This window comes from Callorhinchus milii, unplaced genomic scaffold (genome assembly GCF_018977255.1).
Source record: "Callorhinchus milii isolate IMCB2004 unplaced genomic scaffold, IMCB_Cmil_1.0 Scaffold14, whole genome shotgun sequence".
NCBI classification, from domain to species: domain Eukaryota; kingdom Metazoa; phylum Chordata; class Chondrichthyes; order Chimaeriformes; family Callorhinchidae; genus Callorhinchus; species Callorhinchus milii.
Window position 1 is genome coordinate 3,960,820 of NW_024704755.1, and position 25,232 is coordinate 3,986,051.

At 41.9% G+C, this 25,232-nt stretch overlaps 3 protein-coding genes across 3 annotated transcripts; 1 reads left to right on the plus strand and 2 right to left on the minus strand.

Annotated features, from left to right (window-relative positions):
• Window positions 1–7,519, minus strand: chmp1a (charged multivesicular body protein 1A). The gene is made up of 7 exons (XM_007889275.2): window positions 7,411–7,519; window positions 6,189–6,208; window positions 5,541–5,618; window positions 4,971–5,117; window positions 4,569–4,697; window positions 4,163–4,356; window positions 1–3,363 (listed from the first exon to the last, which is right to left on the minus strand). Exons 1-7 carry the CDS (start codon window positions 7,415–7,417, stop codon window positions 3,342–3,344), a joined length of 597 nt encoding a protein of 198 aa, XP_007887466.1. The 5' UTR covers window positions 7,418–7,519; the 3' UTR covers window positions 1–3,341.
• A 3,199-nt stretch (window positions 7,520–10,718) lies between these two features.
• Window positions 10,719–18,819, plus strand: cdk10 (cyclin-dependent kinase 10). The gene is given in 14 exon segments (NM_001292192.1): window positions 10,719–10,853; window positions 12,006–12,078; window positions 12,215–12,286; window positions 12,762–12,864; window positions 13,034–13,115; window positions 13,354–13,421; window positions 13,965–14,017; window positions 14,228–14,297; window positions 14,480–14,539; window positions 15,099–15,222; window positions 15,564–15,703; window positions 16,255–16,307; window positions 17,026–17,153; window positions 18,430–18,819. Coding segments are annotated over 13 exon segments (1,083 nt in total). The 5' UTR covers window positions 10,719–10,763; the 3' UTR covers window positions 17,121–17,153; window positions 18,430–18,819.
• A 15-nt stretch (window positions 18,820–18,834) lies between these two features.
• spata2l (spermatogenesis associated 2-like) lies at window positions 18,835–22,240 on the minus strand. Its single transcript, XM_007889277.2, has 3 exons — window positions 22,176–22,240; window positions 20,976–21,285; window positions 18,835–20,530 (listed from the first exon to the last, which is right to left on the minus strand). The coding sequence occupies exons 2-3, from the start codon at window positions 21,282–21,284 to the stop codon at window positions 19,469–19,471; spliced, it is 1,371 nt and encodes a 456-aa protein (XP_007887468.1). The 5' UTR covers window position 21,285; window positions 22,176–22,240; the 3' UTR covers window positions 18,835–19,468.
• Window positions 22,241–25,232: the final 2,992 nt, after the last annotated feature.

Below are 25,232 nucleotides of genomic sequence, written 5' to 3' on the forward strand. Positions count from 1 at the left end.
TTGAGATTTAAATTCTTTATTTCAAAATATAAACATACTAAACAAAACTTTGAACAGTCAGCGTCCACATTAATTTGCACGTGGAGGCAAATCAACCCACCAAAAAAAACTGATAAGAATCCAAAAGAAGCAACACATAGCTTAATCAAATTTACCAAGTACCAGATTTTTTCTTCCAAGTAAGAGTCTTTAATTAAGTATCTAGCTTATATTTCAAAGAATAGAATAAGCAAACTTCAACCTTTACAATACGTATAGTCACAGGACTGAAATAAAAGTCTTAAATATTTATTTGTTAAAATAAACAATTTCCCGCACCTTTGCAGTGGAGGTTAACATGCATATTCAGATCTTCAGTGGTGCTATTATTTTGCGCTTCACCAAAACAACACAGCAAGAATCATTCAGCCACCATTAGACAAACCATTTGCAAGGCAATATTTGCACGACAGAAAGTTATCCATTTAAGGAGTCTCATATCGGTCTGTTCTTCAATTTTAAAGCAGAGCAAAAACATCCACAACTATTCCGTGATTGATTTCCACCTTAAAGGTTGCGGTTGTGAAACGTCAATTACATTTTTGTAAGATGTTTGGCTGATGAAGTGCTTACATTCTGGGATATTTGAGAAACGTGGCCTTCCGCTTTCAAAACCTAAAACGACAGCTGCACATTTTGTGTTAAATTAACTGAGGTTGAGAGAAAACTGCTGATAAAGAGTCCATTGTGTACTATATTACCAGTAGTATTTAAATGATAAATGAGCAGATCGCATTTTCGGGGTCAAGAATATGCAGTCGTTGGTGTTGACAAGAGACAAAACCAAACACTGATAATCTGGTCACTACAGCTCTTTGTTGGAGAGTGAGGTTCAGCCAGGGGGGTTCAGCCAGAGAGTGGGGTTCTGACCCAATCAGAAACCCTTCACGATGCTTAAGAATATCCAAACAAACAGTTTCATGCATTGCCACCTAAAGAAGGAAGTTCTGGTGTTTGGAATGGAATGCTCTCTCTGTCCCCCCAAGAGGATCTCCTCCCTCCAGGGGATCTCAAAGATTATCCTAATAAAATAGGCACAATGGGAGGGAATAGGGAATGTCTGTGTGTGGGGCGGGTGGGAGGATGGGGGGAAGAGAGTGGGAAAGGGGTAGAAGGGGGGAACACCTTGTTCATTTGATTCTGGATCATAAGTTAATTTTTTTTTAAAAAAAACAAAGAAAAGTAGTACATCTTTTTCCAGATTCAGCTGCAGACATTATTTTGATTTTCTGTTTGTGAGCAAAGTACTGCACTTCATTCAACAATGTGACCAGCTGTGATGCACAAAGTAGTGATATGTCCACATATTACTACACTTCATCCCATCAGGAAATCACATTCAACCTTTCCAATCCCTAAATTTGCACAGAAGGCAAGAATGTCAATTATTTAAAAAAGCTGCATCTTCATATATTAAAAACTAGAATGATACCAATACCAATAGTTGGGGTGAAGAAGTGGGAGTATTTTCAACATGACAGGGGCACCATATTTATAAATTATGCATTTATAATTCATAATTATTTCTAAAGTATTTCAAAAGCACCATTACAAAACCTGAGGCGACTCCATAAATACTGCTATGGTGGGCACACCCAGAAAGTACTATGGAGATTCTAGGTTTCGCAAACAAAAAAAACCCAACAAGATGCTGCAGCCCCTTTAAGACTGAACCGCACACATTCCAGAAATCAGAATACAATAGAAAAAGGTTACACGCAAATAAATTGTCTAATGTAAAAAACTGGCATGTTCCAAGGTGAACACTGCCCCAGTCACCACAAAATAAAGTCAATTGTAATGCAGAGAGAGCTGCAAAGCGAGCAATGTTTACTACTGAAACGTCATCCACTAGCACACAATCAGAAATAAGAAATACAGGGCAGAATTAGGAAAGTTTCCACTGTACAAATGTAGTTCTCAATTCCATGGCACTTACTGTGCTAAACATACAGCATCCTGTCTGTGAAGCAGAACAAAGGTCAATAACAAAGCTGACTCAAAAATAATAGTGCAGAACCTTCATATCAACTCTTAGGTGACCTCAAAGACAGTTTCAATTGCAAGACACAAAAAATAGGAATAAATAATAGGAAAGTAAACCAAGCACCCTTCTCTAGGACAGTACAAACATAAGTGTACAGTCTTCCTCAACAGCAGAGAGAAAACTGCTGTTAGCCAGCCAGTCGTACAAGTGCAGCAGAAATCAATGCTGTTCAATTCAAACCATTTCTGGCTGAAAAGTGCACCTGCATTTCTGCAGGACAAGATTAGTATACATGGATATATTTATTTACACAAAAGAACATCTTAAAATCCTTAGGCATTCATAGCTCCACTTTTCCCATCAATAAAGCAGCTAATTGTTGTCACTGGGGCAAAAAGTCTGCATTGAAAGTTCCTATCAAGAGTTGGAAAGGCAAAATACTTGAAACATCAGGTTTTTTTTCCAAGGAGGAAGTGGCACTTATAATTTGCTCCCTCTCTTCTCTTCTCTCCTTAAGGCTTGGCTATGGTTCCACAGGCGTTGCCTTTGGCTATTTCGGTAATCACAGGATAGCCAGATCTATCTTCACTTGACATCCCAACAAACTTTACAAGTCACTTCACAGCGATCAAAAGCAGGAACCAGCTGATTTCTATTCCCCTCTCCCTTGATCAGCAATGCTAAGGCGAATTCTAGGACCTCTACCACTTTTACAGCCGAGATCAGCTTTTCAGTGCCCAGACCTGACCCCTTCCATTGGTGTAAATTCCCTCCAGACATTGTTTTAATCAACTGAACATTCTGGGAAGTCCCTACAATTTCACACAGTAAAAATAAAATGCAAACTGAAACTTCAAGCCATAACTGATCTTGTGCATTCCGACAATGTCTAAGGCTAAGGTGTTCAAGTCTATTGTTCGTCTCATTGCAGGGTTAAGGCTACAAGTTTGCAATTTGTATCGTACTTTCACTGCAGAATAAGTAGAATTAAAAACCAAATATACATCAGGAGATCACATTAATTAAAAGAATATAGGGATCTGCCTGCTACAAAACAATCATTTTATTTACAACCCCACCATAACAACTAAGATTTTAACATCTGCACATCCCTTAATATCGCTCCTCTTACAAAGAGCCGTCTGATTGATACCAATTAAGGATTAAAAAGTTGAAGCTGCTAATCTAACTAACAGGTCAAAGTAAGTGTTTCTGATTGTGTGCATTAAGTGTCACAAGACCATTGTACAAGATATAGTACAGGGTGATAAAGCCTTTCAGGATGAGAATGCCATCTTTTCGTTCGAATGCATCTTCAATTCCTCAGGGCAGCCAACCTGGAAAAGAACATTAAAGAGTCACCACAGAGCAGGACAGGCTGAAAACTGTTAACATTGACGTTGGATGGTTTCGATTTTAAAGTGAAGCTCTATATTCAGATGAATGTATCCTCTATTTCAGAAACAGAGACGAGTTGTGCGTATTTACTCATCAGTTTTTCTCTCCTTTCTTGAAACCCTTGGCTTTCCTACTATTGGAAATTCAGTTCCAGAGTTGGCAGTTTTGTTTGATAGCTCACCTGGTTAGCTATTTCCAAGTGAGCATTGACAATGAACATCTGCAAGCTGATTTTCCCTCTAACCAAGGCTACTGAGACTTATTGCAGCTCCCTTAGGGCTAACCCAGATACGACTAGCAAACCTGTACACAGAAGTTATTAAATGTGTATACATTAGGGAAAAAAGCAATACCGTGTCGATATTGTTTTGACTTTTCGCAAATCATGGATTTAAAAACATTCTTCTCTTGAGTTAATTGCATTTAAATCAACAACTAAACTAGTATTTCTTATGATCAATTAGTTATCTTGTGATCAAAAAAAGACGTTAGTGATTTTTATCACAACAACAGCTTCAGAATACAATATCTAGCAGTAAACTATTTTGACGGCTTTTGCAGCAACTTTTGAATTATTTTGCAGAATTTGAAGAAAAAAAAGTTGGAAACAAATGTATTATAGTTCAAAAAGGATGCTATATCCTTCACACAGAAATATTCTCCTGGACCTGTACCGCAATAACATCACCAGAATAAAAATGTACAAGTAAGTATATTAGTAAAGTGCAATAGTCTCACCTCCGTGAAAGCTGGTCCTCCCGGTTCTGGGTACCGACAGAAGATTCTCCAAGAGAGGTCGCTCCAGCTGGCAGTTCGTTCAGCTGGTCTATGACCTCCAAACCATTTTCCTCTGCAATCTGCACAATGAGATTATCTACTTGCTCCTGAGGAGTGGTCAACGTTGTTGCTGAGCTCATGGAGTCTTCCATCACCTGCAAAGATGACGAATAACATTGACAGTGTAAATTGTAACATACGAACGCAACCGGAAAACAAAAACCGGTGAAATATTCTGTCTAAAAGAATGAAAAACAAAATAGACACGATAGTGGATCAAACGTGATGGGATCTGAGAAACACAAATACATATTTATTAACTTAAGTCTTTAACTAGATAAAAAGGTGCATTTAATAAAATACTTACCGAAGTGTGGACGTCAAGGTTCTGAACCTGCTGCTCAAACTTGTCCATGACAGCAGATACAGTCTGTAGGTCCATAGACTTCATTGCCCTTTCCAGTCCTTTTGTTACGTGTCCCATTTGTTTTGTAACCTACAATTAAAAAAGATCCTTCATTCCACTTAAAAGTAGTTCAGTATTAGAAGCAACCAAGTAAATATTGATTCAATGATAATCTCAGGCTCAAGTTATTTCTATGGAAGCGCTCAATCAGTTTAATAATCCTTCAGAGTTACCCTGCTTGATTCCAATTAAAAACGGGCATAGTTATGTTTAACGTTTGCAGCCCTCGTCAATCACTGGGTCAATGCAACACATTGTCATATTTGGAAAATGAAGGAATAGCCATACACAGCTGTTCCATACCCCTTTCATTGTTGCTGCTGTCTGCACTTTCGAAGCGACTGCATCAACTCGAGAAGCCATCCGTAACCAGTTCAAACCTTCATTTTTCTTTCTAATGGCATTCTCTGCATAAATCTTTGCTCCTTCAATGTTTTTCTGTTGAAGAGCCTGGAAAGAAAAAAAACAGAAGTTGGTCACATTGTTGATAGAAAATGTTACCGTCAACTTCTCGTAAGAAATTGCTCACATAAAATCTATTACTGGTAACAAAATACACACAGGGAACATAAGAATTCAAACTCTGGCTCACGAAACCTGCACACATAATAGTGAAGTAAAAGTGGAAACATAATAAAATTTGTCTGGGCACCATTATTTACCAGCATTTATAGTCAGTTGTGCATTTGTTAATTTGGGTATTAGGAGCCACACTGCATTTGAATGTTTTCCCCAACCTGTATGGTCACAGAACAACTTCCAAAAAAAAAAAGCAAAACATTATTCCATCCATCACATCAAGCCTATTCCTTGTTCATCATTAGAGAAGAACCAAATTAGCTGCAAATTTTAAAACATAAAACATTTACTAACCTTCTTCACTTTGGCTTGTTCACTTTTTGAGTCTTTTTCTGCTTTCTTGGACAGCTTCTCTAGCTGTTTTGATGTAAACTGTAGAAGAAAAATTACAATGAATTAACTGCTCACAATAAATACAAAACAAAAAAGAAACAATGAACTTTTGGGTCTTTTTCCACTAAGTTGTTTGTGGTTTTCCTCAAACTTTTCCATTTGCCTTAACACCCCACTAAAATGATACATTCACCCATTGAGTCATTCATGTTAAAATATACACTACAACAAAATTACATTTGTAAAGCGCCTTCCACATCAGGAGGACATCCCAAGACGCTGATGAGTAATGAAAGGGAAATACAGCCAACCCAAAGTTGTGGTACAAACTGTCAAGATAGATATGAAATTAAATAGATGACCCAACAGTTTTGAATTGCAGACAGTACCCCAAAGCAGAAAAAATATAGCAAATTGACCAATTTCCCATAACCATAATGTATATTGACAACATGTAAACACATGCTTCTTCAAAAGAGTGTGAGGTGTATCTAAAATATTGCTATACCATACTCCAGCTATACATAGTTAAATTTTCTTAAATAGATAAATGTGGACAAATTTAGTTTTTAAAATCGCATCTCAAAAAGTATAAAGTTTTGTACTTACCCGTAATTGAAACAAAGTATCTGTAAGAAGAAGATAAACAGAGAAATACTTAGAAATATAAAATAATGGGATGGACAATAAATGGATATAGGTTTGTCCCTATTTAGACAAGCTTCAACAACAACAACTTGCATTTATGTATCACCTTTCACACGGGGTAGTGTCCCGGAGCTCTTTGGTATGGAAGAGAGAAAGCTAAAGAGTGTTGGTGAGAGAAAAAGAGGAAGATTTGCGATACTAAGAGTAAAAGTGAGCTCAAATATAGGAATGCCATATTATAACAACCCTCTCATTTGATGTAGTGCCTTATTATGTCATTGAGACATCTCAAAGTGGATTCACTGTGTATTTTGTGGATTCAATATACAGGATACGGACAATGGACAAGAAAGAGTATATGTGATTGAAATTATGAAAGTAGCTCACGACCTTCGCTTACAGTGAAGACCTCCACAAGGCATTTACTGTGAAGTGGAGTGACTGTGGCAAACATGTAAGTCAAACTCAGGTATATAAGGGACAAGACTGGCCCTGTGCCAGGAGTTACCCCAACGCACAGTTCCCCGAGCCTTGGCTCCTGCCACCCTACGCCTAATACTCTCCGGAATCAAGTAAGCAGGAAGCATCCCTCCCGGGGAGAGAGTATTTGATACAGCGCCTTATCACATCTTCGAGACGTCTCAACGCGGTACGCAAGGACACACCGTAAAGTGGACCGACTGCACACTTTGTGGGCGAGAGGTGTAACAGCAATGACAACAACAACAACAACTTGCATTTTTATAACGCCCTTCACGCGGGGCGGGGAGGAGGGGGGGAGGGGAGGGGGAGGGGAAGGCGCGGGTGGGGGGACACCGGGAGTCCTCGAGTTGGGTTCGGATACTATTAAGCGACGGTGAAGGGTTTCTGCGTGTGTCACCGATGAGGGCGGGGAGGGGAGGGGAGGGCCCGGGGCCTGTGACCTGGCTCAGGTATGTGATGAGGGCCGGGAGGGGAGGGCCGGGAGGGGAGGGGTGGGGAGGGGAGGGCCGGGAGGGGAGGGGTGGGGGAGGGCCGGGAGGGGAGGGGTGGGGAGGGCCCGGGGCCTGTGGTCGGCGGATACAATCGCAGCGCCTCACACACACACACACACATAGTGCCGGAACCTGACCCCCTCAACCCCTCCCTCTCTCCCCCTCCCCCGCGGGGGGGTGGGGTCGCTGTGTGTGTGTGTGTCTGGTACCATCCATGGTCTCGGTGGTTTCCAGGTAATTCCCCAGCGCCGCCGCCGCTCGTTTCCCAACTTCTTCCTGCAACAAGGAGTCAGGGCTCTCCCTCCCTCCCTCCCTCCCACCGTCGCTCTCGCGATACACTGGAGCGAATCACATGACGGGGGGAGGGTGTGGTGGTGGTTGTGGTGAGCCGGGAGGAGGGGGGGGGGCGGAAGAGGCCGGCGTGTATCCCCATCACGTGATGCTCCCACGCTCAGTCACACACACGCCCCGCCCCGCCGATGACGTCGCGCCCCGCGCAACAAATGCCCCTCCCACCGCCTGGTGCAAGTGCCACAGGTCCAGCTGGTGACTGACTGACTGACTGACAGACAGACAGACGCAGACAGACAGACAGCATGGGTGCCTCCAGCAGCAATCACCACAAACAGCACAAGGGTAACGTCCTCTTATACCAGTGCAGACGATAAGCTGCTTCTGTGTTATTTATGTCGATGCTTTTTGTTATTTTTTTTAAAAAAATCCCCCTCCATCCCTCCCTCCCTCCCTCCACACACCCACCATCCTTTGTTCCATTCACTTTAACATCTCTTTGAATTAATGTCTCCCCCTTTCACTTAATAACCATAAATGATCATTGTCCTTGCGTTTGGTACAATAAGATGCCTTATCGCATCATCGTTGAAAGGTCTCAAAGCGCTTCAGGGGATATGCCGCGAAGAGGATTGACTGTAATTGTGTGGCTGAAAAATTTAAATACAAATAATAATAATAATAATAATTCTTGGGTTTGATATAGCGCTTTTCACGTCTGCTAGAGATCTCAAAGCGCTTTACAGAAGACTGTAAAGTGAATTGACTGTATATTTGTGGGCGAAATGCGGCCTGTTTTGTCATCTGTAGGGTTTGATTAACATTGTTTTTAAAAAATCTTTTCAGATCACCACAGCGTTATTCCAAAGGTTTCAAAGAAACAAAAACTATCAGTTCCTGCAATTGTGGTCACGTCTGCATCTGCTACTTCCACCGCACAAATGGATATACGCCAAGATAAAAGCAACGAAGAAACATCCAATGGAAAAACAAATCAGCCAGGAAAATAGCTAACTAAATGTTAATCCAAAATAACATTGTCAGTTTGTTCAAAAAAAAACAAAATTATAAACAAAGGATTTTTTTACAGGCTGCAGAAATAAATTATATCATCTGAAATTGTAGTTATACAAAAAGCAGCAAGTATCTTAAATTTGCGTTGGTGTGACTGAAAACCCACATGGTTGAATGTAATAAGTATCTTACAGATTAATACTGAATTGGAAATGATTTTGTAATGTTGCTAGTTCAATTGAGGTTGCGTTCAAAGAACCGGATTTTGTTCTCGAGCTTATCAACCTCTGTTACATTACAAAAAAGTGTTACTTGGACTTTATAACAACAAATTGCATTTATATAGCGCCTTTCACTGTGGGAGCGTAATAATGGGGCGGCCAGGACAGGGGACATGAAGCCAGTGCCTGCTGAGCAGAGGGGTGGAGAGGTTGCTCGGGTTTCAGAAGGTCACAGACGTAGAGTGGGGTAAGACCGTGGAGACATTTAAAAGTCAAGACGAGGATCTTGAACTCAATCCTCTGGGGGAATGGAGAACCAGGGGAGCTGGGAAAGGTGAACAGTGACAATAATTGCAGCCTCAACTTCATGTTTTCCTCACTAGACTGTAAACGTTTTACACACGTCAGAATACGATTTTCAGTGTTATTTGTAATGTATCAATACCAAAACCTCTGTGGTAGATTTAGAATAACTGTGATATACTTGATGAACTGTCCTTTATACAATGTTGTAATATATTCTAAAACATTAACTTAAGTAAAATTCAACCCGGCTAGGTTGATTTTTTTTTCATTGTACATTTTTTATACCTACAAAAAGTAGAAAGTACACTAAAAGGTACATAGGAATAAACCAAGAAAAATATTGAACACATAAACACAGGTACATTGTTTATTTTGGAAAATTATTATGTGAAATGAACAAATTCATAAGCATCTGTAGATGTTTTCCTTCAGTTAGGCAAACTTACTGCTTGTCCAGCCGTGTATGATTGAATTTCCCTCCCCTTCCATCATCTTCCCTTTTGCAGACACTACCTTTTGGTAACTTACAAGTCCATTAAAAACTGTACCTCATCTGAGAAACTACCCTTGATGTATGAATCTGCACAGCAATCATCAACAGGCTAAGCAGGGAAGGCACCGAAGCCAACACACACCCCATTGTGGAGTCCTGAAGCTCAGTGGTTAGAGCACTCACCTCGCAAGCGAGAGACCTGGGTTCGATTCCTGGCAGGGCGAAATATTGGGCAAGTTTCTTATCTCCACATGCCTATTTACCTGGTAGCCAGTAGGAACCCGGTTGCTAGTCGATTGGCGGATGACTTTTCTGGGGGTAATAATTCCTGCAAAACAAAATTGGTCACTTCAATCCACAACTATTTGTGGGACACTGCTGTGCGCACAAAATATACAATCAACTCACTTTACAGTGTATCCTGTAAAGCTCTTTGAGACCCCTCTAAGATGTGATAAGGGGCTATATCAAATGCAAGGATTATTATCATCATCATCATGGAGGAGACGTCACTTGGTAGCAAACGTGAACGCAGCTGATGTCTCCCTTCCCCCTGGCGAGCACAGTAATGGAGGCAAACCGGATGCACGCAACACTAAAATCACATTTGTGCAGCGCCTGTCACGTCGGGAGGCTGTCTGTTCCAAGGCACTGGACAGACAAGTCAGGGGTTTGGAAACCTTTGAAACCCTTGTGGTAGTTTCAAAAGCATTGAACCTTAAATTGGCCACTCTGCTACCCCCAGCTGGTAACTCGTAACCCTGAGCTATTCTTTTTTATTTTGGGGTGGGGGGGCTGTAACTTGTGGAGTCCTGTAGCTCAGTGGTTAGAGCACTCGCTTTGCAAGTGAGAGACCTGAGTTCAATTCCAGGCAGAGGGCGAAACCTTGGGCAAGTTTCCTTACTCCACACAGAGCCTAATAATAATCCCTCCAAAAAACCCAAAACAATAATAAATTGGTCATTTTCAATCTACGACTGTTTGTGGGACATCGCTGTGCGCAATCGGCCGCCGCGTTCGCCCACAAATATACAGTCACTTCACTTTGCGGTGTGATCTGTGAAGCGCTTTGGGACGTACTCCCGACGTGAAAAGCGCTGTATCAAATGCGAGGATTATTATTATTATTATTATTATTATTATTATTATTTTAATTCCTGGCGCCCTCTTCAGGCTCCCACCAGAGGGCGACAATAAGGCAACGTCGGGGGAGAGGTTGGTTGGCCACGGCGGCGCCATGGGCGACTCCAACGAGGAAGACCAGGACACCATCAGGCTGAAGCCGCTGAAGTACAACGGTACCTTCCCGGTGCCCGCGGAGGACAGGGTAACGGCCGGAGCCATTTGTTAAGCCTCCAATCACACATGTATCTGCTCGCGGTCCCCCCCTCCCTCCTCCTCCGACACAGCGGCCTCGAGCGCCTTTTTTTTTACTTCGTGCGCGTCCAACCGTCGTTCTCCTGACTCCGACTGGCTATTGCGCACGCGCCGCGCTGTGCGCGCTGGGAGTTGTAGTCCCGGGAGGACTCGGCAGCATCCGGGACACCAAGAGCCCGGTCAGCGGCAGCCAATGGGAGGAGAGGAAGGGGAATGGGTTGCCTTCGTAGAATAAACCTCACACAAGTCGTATCAGTTGGGATCATACATTTAACATGACTTATGCAAAGTCTGGGTTATGTGAAACTTACAAATAATAGGAAATATAACAGGCTTTGGGCAGATGTCCGACTTAGCGATATATGATTTACACTGATCAGATGTGTGCGGGTTTTACTGTACGACCAACGATTGGTTTTGGATGAAGATAGTCCATTGGTCCATCCCTGCTTACAAGCCTGCAGAACATCCACCCTACCCTCTCTTACCTCCTATCACAGTATCAAACTGTTTCTTTTTGAATGAGACCTCATTCCCTGGCCTCAACCACACTGTTCCAGTCATTAATAACCACTGAAAACATCCTGCTGTCTATTCTGAAATTACCCTTTGCAATTTTAAACATTTATCCTCTTGTTCCAGTGTCTTGGTGTTTTCTAAAGTATTTTTCTGGATGTACTTTTTCAATCTGATTTAAATTTTGATACACCTCTATGAAGTAAACTATGAGTCGTCTTCTCTCAAGACCGAAGAGCATTAGCTTGTCTAATCATTCACAGTTCATTCCCGCCAACACTAAGCACCATCCTGGTTTCTCTCCTCTGCACTGCCTGCAGGGACTGGGCAGCTCCCTTACATCACAGTGACCAGAACTTTATGCAGTACTCTAGGTGTGTTCTGACCAGTGCACTATATGCAGCCTGATTTTGACATCTAAAGCTGTCAATGGCAATTACAGCACATCGTGTTTTGCACCTAAAATCTCAGCCAGTGAGCCCTTCAAATCAGGATTTTTTAAAAAAAATCTAGACAGATTATCTCAATTTAAGATTCCAAGGGTCAAGATCACTTTTCTTACATTAAATTTTCTCTCATATTGCAGCTGGGAAGAGGCAGAAGTGTCAAAGAATTTGTAAAACTGAATCGTATTGGTGAAGGAACCTACGGTATTGTTTGTAAGTTCAGTTTAACAAGCTTTTAAATTGGATAATAAATTCAACAAATCATTATTTAAATTGTAGATTTGTTGTTGATCAATGTTGAATTCCAGTGTACAGATTTTTTTTACTGCAACTCTTTTCAATGCTTTAGACCGAGCCCATGATACAAAAAGCGATGAAATTGTCGCCCTTAAGAAAGTTCGGATGGATAAAGAGAAGGATGGTAAGACAGCAATATCAAACCAATTGCTTACAGCACCTTTTTCTTCTAACTCATCGCTTTTTTATCTGCATTACTCCTTTTAACAGTTGTATATTCCATATTTAAACTATAATTGCTTTGGAAAGATCACTTTATCAATATTGCCAGTTAACCTGGTCGCTTATGTGCTTCAAAGTGTGCCTGGTGTATTCCTTATGTCACCACTGCAGAAAGCAACCAATGCTTTCTCTTCTCATTGAATAAAATCTTTTGAAAAAGATCAATGTATTACTTTGTGTCAATTTAAATGATATTTTTCAAATTGTAACAAGTTGTAAGGATAAAAAAATCAAAATGTTTGCAAGAATGTAATGAGCTCTAGTTGTGGATGAATGTTCATCCCAGTTAATTAGTAATTGTACATTCTATTGTACACAACATGTTTCGTCCAGCGGGGGTAAAAATAAATTTTTTTGCTTCTTATGTTCATTTCCAGGAATACCTATCAGTAGTTTGAGAGAGATTAATTTACTCCTCAAAGTAAGACATCCCAATATTGTGGAGCTAAAAGAGGTAGTAGTAGGAACTCACTTGGACAGGTCAGTAACTTCAGTAACAACATAAATATACCTAGATTGTTGTTGGGACAATGCATTTGGTACACCATGGCTTACTTCACCGCTCCCCCACCCCCCTCCAACTAAGCTTTGATACGTAAAGATGATTAAGAGACAAATTGAGTTTTCACTTGATATATTTCTTTAACAGCATTTTCCTGGTGATGGGATACTGTGAACAGGACCTTGCCAGCCTTCTGGAGAATATGCAGTCACCATTCTCAGAGGCTCAGGTAAAATCCTCAGGATTATTTTTACAAGAATGATGTTACAAGAATATTTTAAAGATCCCTTTCGAAAACCTCTTTCATTTGGAATTGTAACATATATTGTTCTTTGCAATTTGCAGCTGTTGAAGTGCTTGAAGTTCTGTACATTATGGATTAGGAAATGAAACCAATCTTTGTTTACTATAATCTACTATAATCTGTTTATCTTTTGAAAGAGTCAGTTTTGTGTATTTATGTTAAGGTGAAGTGTATCATCCTGCAAGTATTGAAGGGACTGCAATATCTGCATGAAAACTTCATCATTCATAGGTGAGTGATTCGAAAAAGGCAGTCAAAGGAAGACTTTGACCTACTCAGTGATCTGGCAGCTGTCACTGGCAGCAATAGTTTATAGCATATGGACGGTTTATCATTTCCAGTACACTGTTGGCATTGACAAATAGCTAATCTGCAAAAATAGGAAAGGGCTGAAAGAGGCTCCAAAAATCTAATGCAGCAGGAAAGCAAGAAAATAAGGAATGAAAGAGGAAAGAAATAATACATTTGAAGTGGAGGATGAAACAGACTCATTTTCACAGAGACATGTTTTTTGACCTTTTAAATCTGAAAAGTCATTCATTAATTGGCGTATGGAGTTCGCCAGACTTGGCGTTCATTGCCCACAACTTTATGTACAATGACCCACAATCCAAAACACTCAATTTATTAGTTTTTCTTTGTCGATCATTAGCATATAGACACACAACTTCTGATGTGTAATGCAAATATTCAGTCACTATTTTTGATAGCAATTCTGTGTGAAGGAAGGGCTGTGAGATCTTTCATTATGATTCCATTGTCTCTTTCTTCCAGAGACCTGAAGGTATCCAATTTGCTGATGACAGACAAAGGTTGCGTGAAGATAGGTGAGATTTTGTGTACCTCTTTCCATTTACATTGCAAGCTGTGCACCTATGCAGTAATTATTAAATTGAATTCATATGAGGTCAGAAAGTAATGGTCTTTCTTTCCTTTGCTGCTACCTTAGTGCAGTGACGAGCAATGTACAATATGTACATTTTCTGTTTTCAGGTGTTTGAGCATTTTAACATTCATTTTTCTCTGCTTCATGGCAGCGGATTTTGGGCTTGCACGTACATACGGAGTACCTCTCAAACCAATGACCCCAAAAGTGGTTACACTGTGGTAAGTTGGCTGAGACGACAGCAGACTTAAAAAAAAGCACTTTGATAACAGTAGTTCCATATTTTTGGCAACAATATTTGCAAACCAGCCCCAAGTCCCCATTGGAAAAAAATCACATTGGACATTTTGAATCTAATATTTGAAAGTTCAGATAACTTCTATTATGTGTCTCATATTTACAGGTACCGAGCACCAGAATTACTACTGGGTACAAAGACCCAGACTACAGCGATCGATATGTGGTAAGTGTACACAAGCCCTTAACTCTGCTTAAAAATACAGGGCAACTCCATTATAATGTGCCCCCCATTGAGCCGAGAATCGCTAAGAGCTCTGGGCTTCCTGCACTCAAATATGGCTGGAGGAAAGCATCATCTGCTTCTTGTACATACGTGCAGTGCAGCGAGTGATTGTCGAAGCATTGATTGCTCTCACAAATTGAGACAGAGTCACAGCACTCCTAAAAATGTTTTCAAGGCTGAAAGAAGTGTAGCATGTGAGCCCAGAGTCTGGCACGATTGATGGCATGACATTTTTCAGGGCAACTTTATGCAGTGTGCTTGGCGTGCATGAAAAGAGTTTCACAGCTGTTTCCTGAAGATTAAGTCAACCTTTCAACTGGAGAAAGGTTTGAGTATTCAAACAGAAACCTAATAAAGCAGAGACTGATGACCATTTTGCTTCATGCTCCACTTATACTGAGGGTCCTGAGACCCAGATCAACGCGCTATTAATGGGTTTTCCTGTACATCGTTTTGTGTCTGATTTTCTCACTGTCTGCTTCTCTTACCTCTTCCACAGGGCAGTAGGCTGCATCCTCGCCGAGCTGCTTGCCCACAAGCCGATGCTCCCAGGAAGTTCAGAGATCCACCAAATTGACCTCATAGTTCAGCTGCTAGGGACTCCCAACGAGAACATTTGGCCAGTGAGTGTTGCTGGGGACTTAACAGTAGCCTACGATCTCTGGCGCAGAATTCACCATATTTATCAAGGATTTTTTTAAAGCCTTCAGTTAAGGATATTTTTACATATTTCATTAATTTGTCCTGGTATTGTGTTTTGGTAACACTCGCTATCCAGGCTCACACAGTGAGGATGACTGTTTAGACATTGCCCAACACAGGTGGAAACATAGTCCAGTATAGCTTAGGATCTAAGGGGAGACAATAAATTGAAATGAGGAGAATATACACATTATCCTCCTATTGAAGGAGCATTCACTGAATACCTGAGATATTAGCTAATTGTGTTGATGTTGTGATGTAGGGCTTTTCCAAGCTGTCGCTTGTGGGGCAGTACACTCTGAGAAAACAGCCTTACAACAACCTGAAGCACAAGTTTCCGTGGCTCTCAGAGGCAGGTCTGCGACTTCTCAACTTTCTCTTCATGTACGATCCCAAAAAGAGGTATTTGAACGCTTCCTATTTTGTTTAGATTAAGAGATTTTAGTGACATGGAACAGTACTGCACACAAACCGATCATTTGACACAACTAGTCAGTGCTTTTTTTTCACTTCTCCTAATCCCTTCTCCCTCATGTATGCATTAAGTTTCCTCTTAACTGTTCCGTTTAGTTTCTGATGAGAACTGATCGACAGGGAAGTTAATTTGTAGTTTATTTCAATATTGGAGTTTTACACAGTAAAATTATAATTACAAATGTTGTCCTTTTACAGCTCAAGTACTGACGAGAGAACTAATTAATTCACACTAAAAATGTGCCTCAATTGCTGAACTGAGCTTTACAACATTTATAAAGAATTAGTTAAAAGATGGTGTTGCAGCTTTGTCTTGTCGGTTACTAAGCTTGAGACAGACTTGGTCTTTATCTAGTGGATATTGAAGGGTGCTATGTGAATGCAAGTTATTGCCTAAAGGTAATTGTGTATTCTGTGTAACTTTGAGGCAACTATCACTGGGTATTTAATATTCAATGCAAAATATAATTGTCTTAAAGGGCCACAGCAGAAGATAGTCTGGAGAGCTCCTATTTTAAAGAAAAACCATTACGTAAGTATATCCAGAAATATTTTTGCAGTGTTTGCATTGCTCATTGTTTTATGTTATGTACTAAAATATAGATCCAGTGTTTTTGCTAAATCAAACAAGAGTGAATGTAACATACACATTACAATGCAAATGTTGTCAAACCTGGTTAACCAAATAAAAAAGTTGATCTGAAATAAGAACTTTCTATCACTAGGAATGAAGTCACATTGTTCAAAAACAGGTCACCCGCAAACTAACATTTAAGTGAACCCTTGAGTTATTAGGATATAATCTTACCCCTCATTTTCTGGTTCCGTCACTGCTGTTCTCTATCCAGCGGCAAAAAATCCTAGTTTAAGTTGGAATGTAGGAATGATCTAGGTTTCAGTACTGCTGACCCTTGTGCACTGGATCAACTAAAAGGAGTGGGCTCTTCCAGAGTAGATATTTGGCTGAATAGGTTGCAAGTAGCAACTGAGTTGCTGAGCAGAGGATAGAACGCGAGCCCTGTTTGAGAATCCATCGTGCATCTCATCCAGTTAGATGCTGATATCAATGCATTAACAAGAAGTTGACCAGATACTGGCTATATTTTAATCAGTCCTGTATTTGTTCATACTCTTTAAAGATATGTCACTCACACGTCAGGCTTTAATTGCAGATTTCATTGGGTTAAGCCTTGAGAAATGGTCACATGAATGAAACAAATTTTTAAAAAAACTTCTCCATTTCCCTGAAGCATGTGAACCAGAACTGATGCCCACCTTCCCCCATCACCGGAACAAACGTGCTGCGTCTTGTGCAGAAAATCAGCAGAAGCGACTCAAAGTGTGACACAGCGATTCAGAACGACTAACATTACCGCAGGTACAGGATACTTTTTTTTAGCTTCATAGGACTGTTCTGTCATTTACCACAGCCAAGGAATATGAATTGTAAAAACTATAAATTGTGCATGTCCCTCCTTATGGGAATATAATAAATAAACGCCAACTGCTTTTCTGAGGCAGTTTGACAACTTCCTTGCAAATCTGTCATTTTAGTTGAATTCCTGTGAAGCGCTTCGAGATGATTTGACAATGTGATATGAAGCAATGCGAAATGCAAGGATTTTCCAACTATCCAACTGGTGTCCCAACAGAAAATCATACTGTGGGCACAGAGCAAGATGTTGATCCATCCAAAGCAATACGATTTTGTTCTGCTAATCCCTTTTACATACAAACATGATCGATCGGATTGGCTTTAAGCTTTTAAATTCAGGTTTAATTCATGCCGTTCGACTACTGTAAGAAAGTACTTGAATACTGAATACTTACCACTTCATTAAACTGAAAGAGCCACAAGTAGAAATTACAGTATTGTAATTGAGACTGTTACAGAACATTTTGGTTTGTCTAATTTCATATGAAGCTAAATAAAATGTAAAAATTGTTTTGCATTGATTTCATTGCTCAAATGAGATAAGGAAGATTGAGACAAATTGGGCATGTTTCTCAGGTGTTGTGTTCCATATCAATCGGCCTTCCCAACGCTTCCCTTCACAAGCTGCAGATCATCCAAAACTCTGCAGCTCGTGTCCTCTCACGCATCAGGCTCAGTGACCCCATCACTCCCACCCTCGCCCGACTCCACTGGCTCCCCATCCCCCAGAGGATCGAGTTCAAGATCCTCGTCCTCACCTTTAAGGCCATCCATGGCCTTGCCCCCTCCTACCTCTCTGACCTGCTGACTCCCTACGAGCCTGCCCGCTCCCTCCGTTCATCAGGCTCTGGCCTGCTCCATGTCTCCCGCCCAACCCGCCCTACCATCGGTGGCCGGGCTTTCAGCCACTCTGCCTCTACGCTCTGGAACTCCATCCCACGGTCCCTTCGCAGCGCTTCCTCCCTTGCCTCCTTCAAGATCGGCTCAAGACCTTTCTCTTCGACCGTGCCTTTGGTCTCCCTCCCACCTCTCTGCCTTCCCTCACCCCTACACCACCTCTCCCCCATGCTCGAGCCCCGACACTTGACTGTTCAGCGCTTTGGGATGTCCTCCCGACGTGAAAGGCGCTCTATAAATGTCATTTTGTTGTTGTTGTTGTGTGGGGTGAGGGTAGTTACTGATAAAAGTCTAACAGCAATGTCTTCCAATTGTCCCTCAGCTACGACAATGCCCAGGAATGGGAATATTCTGAAGAACACATGGATTGAATTCTTCAAACTGTGAATATACCCAGCTACAATACAATAAACCTTTGTTAAATTTGTGTGGGACTGAAGTGGAAAAAGGTGAAAATACTTAATCACCATCACATAAATCCAATTCACTTACTACTTTTATTCTCTCAACTTCCTGGCAAATAAAATCAGAAGAGCAGCCACCTGTAAAATTTGTCTTGATCAGTTAGTTTGAATGTTACCTGCCATTTATCTTGTGACCCCAGTAAATACTGTTTAACTATTAGTTCTTCCTACAATGAATGTTCTTCTTTATTAGTTCTTCCTACAGCCTCTTTACTATTTATGAATAAAAGCATTGCACATTGTAAGACACAAAACTCTCCAGGCTCAATTTCTTTATTTTAAGTCAAGCATCTGCAAGTCAACAAAAATAATTAGTCCCACAGAAAATGCAATTCTCTCTCTCAGGAGGACAATTGGAACATTAAAACGGATATAATCAGATATTACTACAAACTGCTTTATTCAAAGTGTACTGTTCAATCTTACTAGCCTCCTTCAGAAAACAGTGCTGGGGTTCAAATGCAATCTGAATTTGATCAGTTAGTCTGAATGTTATCTGTCATTTTCTCCCTGTTGATTCTTTATAACTGATACAAACCACATTTGTACATCACAAATTCTCCTCCCCATACTCTGCCATTAAAGTTCCACATTTGGTAAATTGTGGAGAAATTCTAGTGGGCAGACACATACTCATCTAGTTAAATTTCCAAAATAACAACAGTTCTTGCGGATAGATTATCTGTATTATACAATGGGTAAAGTACTATTTTAACCTTGGAGTGTTAAGACTCCTGTACATGTGGTTAAACATTGAAAATGGCATACAAATGGTGTTCAAAGCATTACAGGACAACCATTGGAATGGTTCCTTTGTAATTAAACCTCTGATATGTCTAACAGGTGCCCTTTCAAAAAGAAAGTTTCCTAAAAAAAGACTGTTATATTGGGATGGAATTAGAATGTGATTCGTTGGGAGTTTTCCAGTTTCTTGAGACTCTGATCACAGATCGTACACTCCATTCTATTCTGATAACCACAATAGTTGCACACAAGCATGCTGCATTCACATTGAAAATATACTGGCTGACGTTTGCAAATCTCACAATATTCATCTACTTTATCGGCTTTTCTGAACTCACAGATGGCAACAGAAGGCTGCCTCGATTCGCGAGTCGGAGCCTCGGGGCTTCGTGAATAGCTTGACTCATCAGGAATAGATCTGAAGGAATGATCTTGGCTGTATCTGGTCACAGGGTCACACAAAGCACCTTGCGCTGTATCACACGTTTCACGACCGTACTGAGCAGAATTAATGTTACTGATGTGATTGTGTTGTTGGTATCTTTCATCACCCACGTACTTTGATCTACTCAGAACATCCTCGGCGTTCACATTTGCATTGGTACCTTGGTTACTGTGAACTGAATCAAAGGGGAATCCATCCTTAAAGGGTGCTTCTGGGGATTCGCAGCCCAGGTGGTTTCTTGAAGCAGCAAAATTGAGTTTATTGCCCTGTTTCCTGTACAATCCATTATAAATGACACTGTCACTAAGCTGTGGTGTTGTTGCGTTTTGTCTGTTGGCATTTCTGCTGTCCTCTCTGTGTGATGGAAGCACACTCTCATTGCCATTCAACTTTATATCGGTGTAAAGATTTTCAAATTCTTCAGTTGATTCTCCTCTTCCGAATTGGGCTTCTCTCAGGCTATGAGCCCTCTTAAAGCTCAGCTCATTCACGCACTTATCAATGCTTTCCATCAATATTCTTTCCTGAATCAAATCATTGACTGAAAAGACACAGTGCTCTCCCTTTTCTACAATCTCCAATAAAATCTCACACTCCAGTCTTGCAGAGAAGAACTCAAACGCTCGCTTGACGGATTCCCGAGGCTCTGAGTCTCGTAATTCCAGATGGAAACCATCTTTTAGTCTGTAACCCATTTTCTTGAAAATACTTGCCAGGTCTTCACTGCAAAGTGCAGGTTTCAGATAATGCACATAAGCACCTGAAAATGTCTAACAATAAAGAAAAAAAAGTATGTGAGGTCCGGCTGCTTTTCTGAACTCACAGATGGCAACAAATGTACATCCACTTAAAATGTTCTGTCACCTGTTATTCTCCACCTTCACTGTACAATCCTGTTTACGTGTTGTTAAGCTTCAAATCAAATCTCTACATTGCACAACCCATAATGCTCACTCACAAGTATGAGATCTGCCCAACTATTAGAGAGAAACTATTAGAAATTAGAACTATTAATTAGAATTAGAAACTATTAGAGGGATGTATGAGGCCTGCCGAACTATTGAAGAGAGAAATTAGAGACTAACATCTTAAAGGTTGGATTATCCAGCCTTTTTATAGCCACAGCAGTGTAGTAATGAACAAGTTAATAATGTTCCTCAATTCTCAACAATCCCTCCCCACCCCCTTTATGAATGTTTGTCATAAAGGAATTACCTTTATCGTTTTAAACTCCTTTCTCCATGGAAACACGGCGAGGTTGACGGCAGCCAACTCCAATAATTCAAAGGCTCTAATCAGCAACTTCAAAGCGCTGGCAAGATCGCGCTTTCCACGCAGAGAATTGGCCACAATTTCAAACACGTCATTTCGTAGGACGTCGTGGCACTCCTCACTGTTCTGGGTCAGATGCAGCCTGGTCAACCGCTTCACCTCATCATCGTTGCAAATCCCGCCGGGTCCTGGAAGGCAGTCTTCGTACGACTGCCTGAGTTGTTCACAGGTGTTTTGCAAACTGCTATTCATTCTAAGAGTTAAAAAAAAACACTCATTATAGTTGGATCACAAGAATCGGAACCACTGAAATTTCAGTTCCTTTTTTTTTAAAAAAAAGCGAAACTGTTGTCTGACAAATGTGGAAACCCATCTTGTGCCAGTCACACGCTGCTATTGACCCAACTAGCCAGCCAGTCCGACATATATATGCCACTGACTTGATAGAAATTTCCTTGCATCTGGATTGCAACTTGTCCTGTCTGCCTGGAGGGACAGACGCACCCCGCTTACCTAAACCCAGACATTATTATGGTGGCGCGAAACATGGCTCGAGGGTCCCAGAGTGTGCGAGGACCACCCCCACATTGTCTTACAGGGGTAACAGGAGCCCAGTGGGAAGAAGCCCTGCTGCCAGTCTACTAAAGAGTGAAGTTGGGTCAACAGCAGAGCCTTGCAATACTCGCCTACCACAGCAACCACAGAGGGTTGCCATTGCTTGGAGCCAACTCAGCCCTAAAGAGAAATAAAAAGCAGAAGTCGCCGGTCAGGCAGCAGCTATGGATTTGCAGCCTCTGCAGTATTTTGCCTTCAGCCCGAAAGACGACCCCCACTTACCTCTCTCCTCAGGGGGTTAACACTGTTGGGAGAAGGTGAAATTGAAAGCAATGGCCTTACAGCTAATCTCTCCACTCCACAACAAGGAAACGGGTGAAATCGACAGATTTCCGCCTATGTATATATATATAAAATGTACTGTATATATTCCTATATTCTCCAAGCTTTATATAGTTTTGCCACGAGCACTGTATAACCATCCTAACCCCCACAGGTTTGCTCAGCTCGTGGAGTGCTCTGGCCGCTCAACACATCCGTTGAGAACTCTGTCCTCGGATGTTTTTTAACAGTACCTCTCAAGCTCACCTGCCAAAGACCCCCGAAACTCCGACCAGAGAGCCCTGGACACCCCCCCACCCCCCCACACCCACCCACACACTCCCAGCACAAGCTCCAGAGACACACGGAGAGGGACAGAGACACACGGAGAGGGACAGAGACACACGGAGAGGGACAGAGACACACGGAGAGGGACAGAGACACGGAGAGGGACAGAGACACGGAGAGGGACAGAGACACGGAGAGGGACAGAGACACGGAGAGGGACAGAGACACACAGAGAGGGACAGAGACACACAGAGAGGGACAGAGACACACAGAGAGGGACAGAGACACACGGAGAGGGACAGAGACACACAGAGAGGGACAGAGAGACACACAGAGAGGGACAGAGACACACAGAGAGGGACAGAGAGACACACAGAGAGGGACAGAGACACACAGAGAGGGACAGAGAGGGACAGAGACACACAGAGAGGGACAGAGAGACACACAGAGAGGGACAGAGAGACACACAGAGAGGGACAGAGACACACAGAGAGGGTCAGAGAGACACAGAGAGGGGCAGAGACACACAGAGAGGGTCAGAGAGACACAGAGAGGGACAGAGAGGGACAGAGACACACAGAGAGGGACAGAGAGGGACAGAGAGACACACAGAGAGGGTCAGAGAGACACAGAGAGGGGCAGAGACACACAGAGAGGGACAGAGAGACACACAGAGAGGGACAGAGAGACACACAGAGAGGGACAGAGACACACAGAGAGGGACAGAGACACACAGAGAGGGACAGAGACACACAGAGAGGGACAGAGACACACAGAGAAGGACAGAGACACAGCAGAGAGGGACAGAGACACACAGAGAGGGACAGAGAGACACACAGAGAGGGACAGAGACACACAGAGAGGGACAGAGACACACAGAGAGGGACAGAGACACACAGAGAGGACAGAGACACACAGAGAGGGACAGAGACACACAGAGAGGGACAGAGAGACACACAGAGAGGGACAGAGAGGGACAGAGAGACACACAGAGAGGGACAGAGAGGGACAGAGACACACAGGGAGAGCTCAGGAGGAGATACTCAGTCCGGGACTTCCTGCCAAGTGCTGATGCCGAGGTCCGGCCTCTGAACGCACACAAAACCAATCATCGGCAACTCTCGCTGCGATGTCACCTTCCTGTCTCTCTGGGGTTGGGTTCGGTCTGATCTCCGTCTTGTTTGCTGCTGATTGGCTTCGGTTGGACCATCAGAGGGTGAGGAACCCCATCAGTGGAGTCCTGTAGTTCAGTGGTTAGAGCACTCGCTTTGCAAGCGAGAGACCTGAGTTCAATTCCAGGCAGAGGGCGAAACCTTGGGCAAGTTTCCTTACTCCACACAGAGCCTAATACTAATCCCTCCAAAACCAAAAACAATAATAAATTGGCATTTTCAATCTACGACTGTTTGTGGGACATTGCTGTGCGCAATTGGCTGCCACGTTCGCCCACAAATATACAGTCACTTCACTTTACAGTGTGTTCTGTGAAGCGTTTTGGGACGTCCTCCCGACGTGAAAAGCGCTATATCAAATGCAAGGATTATTATTATTATTATTATTATCATCAGAGGGTGAGGAACCCCATCTGGTCCTTCACCAACTCCTGGGTCCTCAGCCACCACTGAGCAGAACCCCAACACCAACACAGAGAGAGAGAGAGAGAGAGAGAGAACTCCTGCACCACACAACGAATCAGTATCAAGGGGGTTTCTTTTTTTTTGCACACACAGGTGCACAGATTCTCCAGGTCCTAATCCTACAGTAAATCACCACTTCAGCTGTTGGGTCATTGCCCACGTTTTGCAAATGAATACACTTCGATCACTGTTTGAAAAGGAAAAGAAATCACTTTGCAGAAAGCGCTGGGGGCTTCGATGACCGGTTTGGTGGATTGAAACCCTTATGAAACCATCCAGAGAGTATTAAAAATATTGCAGGACTTGCAGGTGCCAATTGAAGCATTAATCATAATAATAATGATAATCCTAGCATTTGATAGAGCGCTTTTCACGTCGGGAGGACGTCCCAAAGCGCTTCACAGAACACACTGTAAAATGAATTGACTGTATATTTGTGGGCGAACGCGGCGGCCGATTGCGCACAGCAATGTCCCACAAACAGTCGTAGATTGAAAATGACCAATTTATTATTGTTTTTGGTTTTGGAGGGATTATTATTAATAATTATTATTATTATTAATAATTATTATTATTAATAATAATAATAATCCTTGCATTTGATATAGCGCTTTTCACGTCGGGAGGACATCCCAAAGCGCTTCACAGAACACACTGTAAAGTGAATGGACTGTATATTTGTGGGCGAACGCGGCAGCCAATTGCGCACAGCAATGTCCCACAAACAGTCATAGATTGAAAATGACCAATTTATTATTGTTTTTGGTTTTGGAGGGATTATTATTAGGCTCTGTGTGGAGTAAGGAAACTTGCCCAAGGTTTTGCCCTCTGCCTGGAATTGAACTCAGGTCTCTCACTTGCAAAGCGAGTGCTCTAACCACTGAGCTACAGGACTCATTATTATTATTAAGTGCTGCAATAGAATTACAAGCAAGCACCAGTAACTTTATTCTGTCAGAAATGCTAGTTTCGTGACATAATACAAAATACTGCATATCATGTTCATTTCAGGGCCAATCGTCAAAAAGAACAGGGGAGAACATGTAGATTTATGTTTCAATTGATTCATTAACTGGACACCATTGAGATGTTTTACAACAACATTGTTTGTTTTGCACAATATTGTATCGGATTCAGAAGAAGCGAAACTTTTAAGAATCTCAGAAGTTTTAATGCAAAACTTCACACCAAAAAATTCTGGAGCATTTCACATGCAGATGGCGCTCTCTTGATACGGTTCAGGCCTGGTTTATTAGTGCTGTGTCCACTTACGTCATGATATCATTTAATAGAGGACAAACTTATACCAAGAATCTTCAATCTGGAGAATTCGTATGATGGGCGATTAATATTACATACACAGTATGTTCGCCTACAAAATACACAGTCTCTACACTTT

Bases quoted from the DNA above. Each gene is read 5' to 3' on its own strand.
- chmp1a (XM_007889275.2), bottom strand. The intron at 4,698-4,970 runs GTATGGAACAGC...TTTTAATTGTAG, and splicing joins CAGCAGCAACAATGAAAGGG to GTTACAAAACAAATGGGACA. The intron at 4,357-4,568 runs GTAAGTATTTTA...TCATCTTTGCAG, and splicing joins ACCTTGACGTCCACACTTCG to GTGATGGAAGACTCCATGAG.
- spata2l (XM_007889277.2), bottom strand. From the start codon at position 21,284: ATGAATAGCAGTTTGCAAAACACCTGTGAACAACTCAGGCAGTCGTAC. The intron at 20,531-20,975 runs GTAATTCCTTTA...CTTTATTGTTAG, and splicing joins AGGAGTTTAAAACGATAAAG to ACATTTTCAGGTGCTTATGT.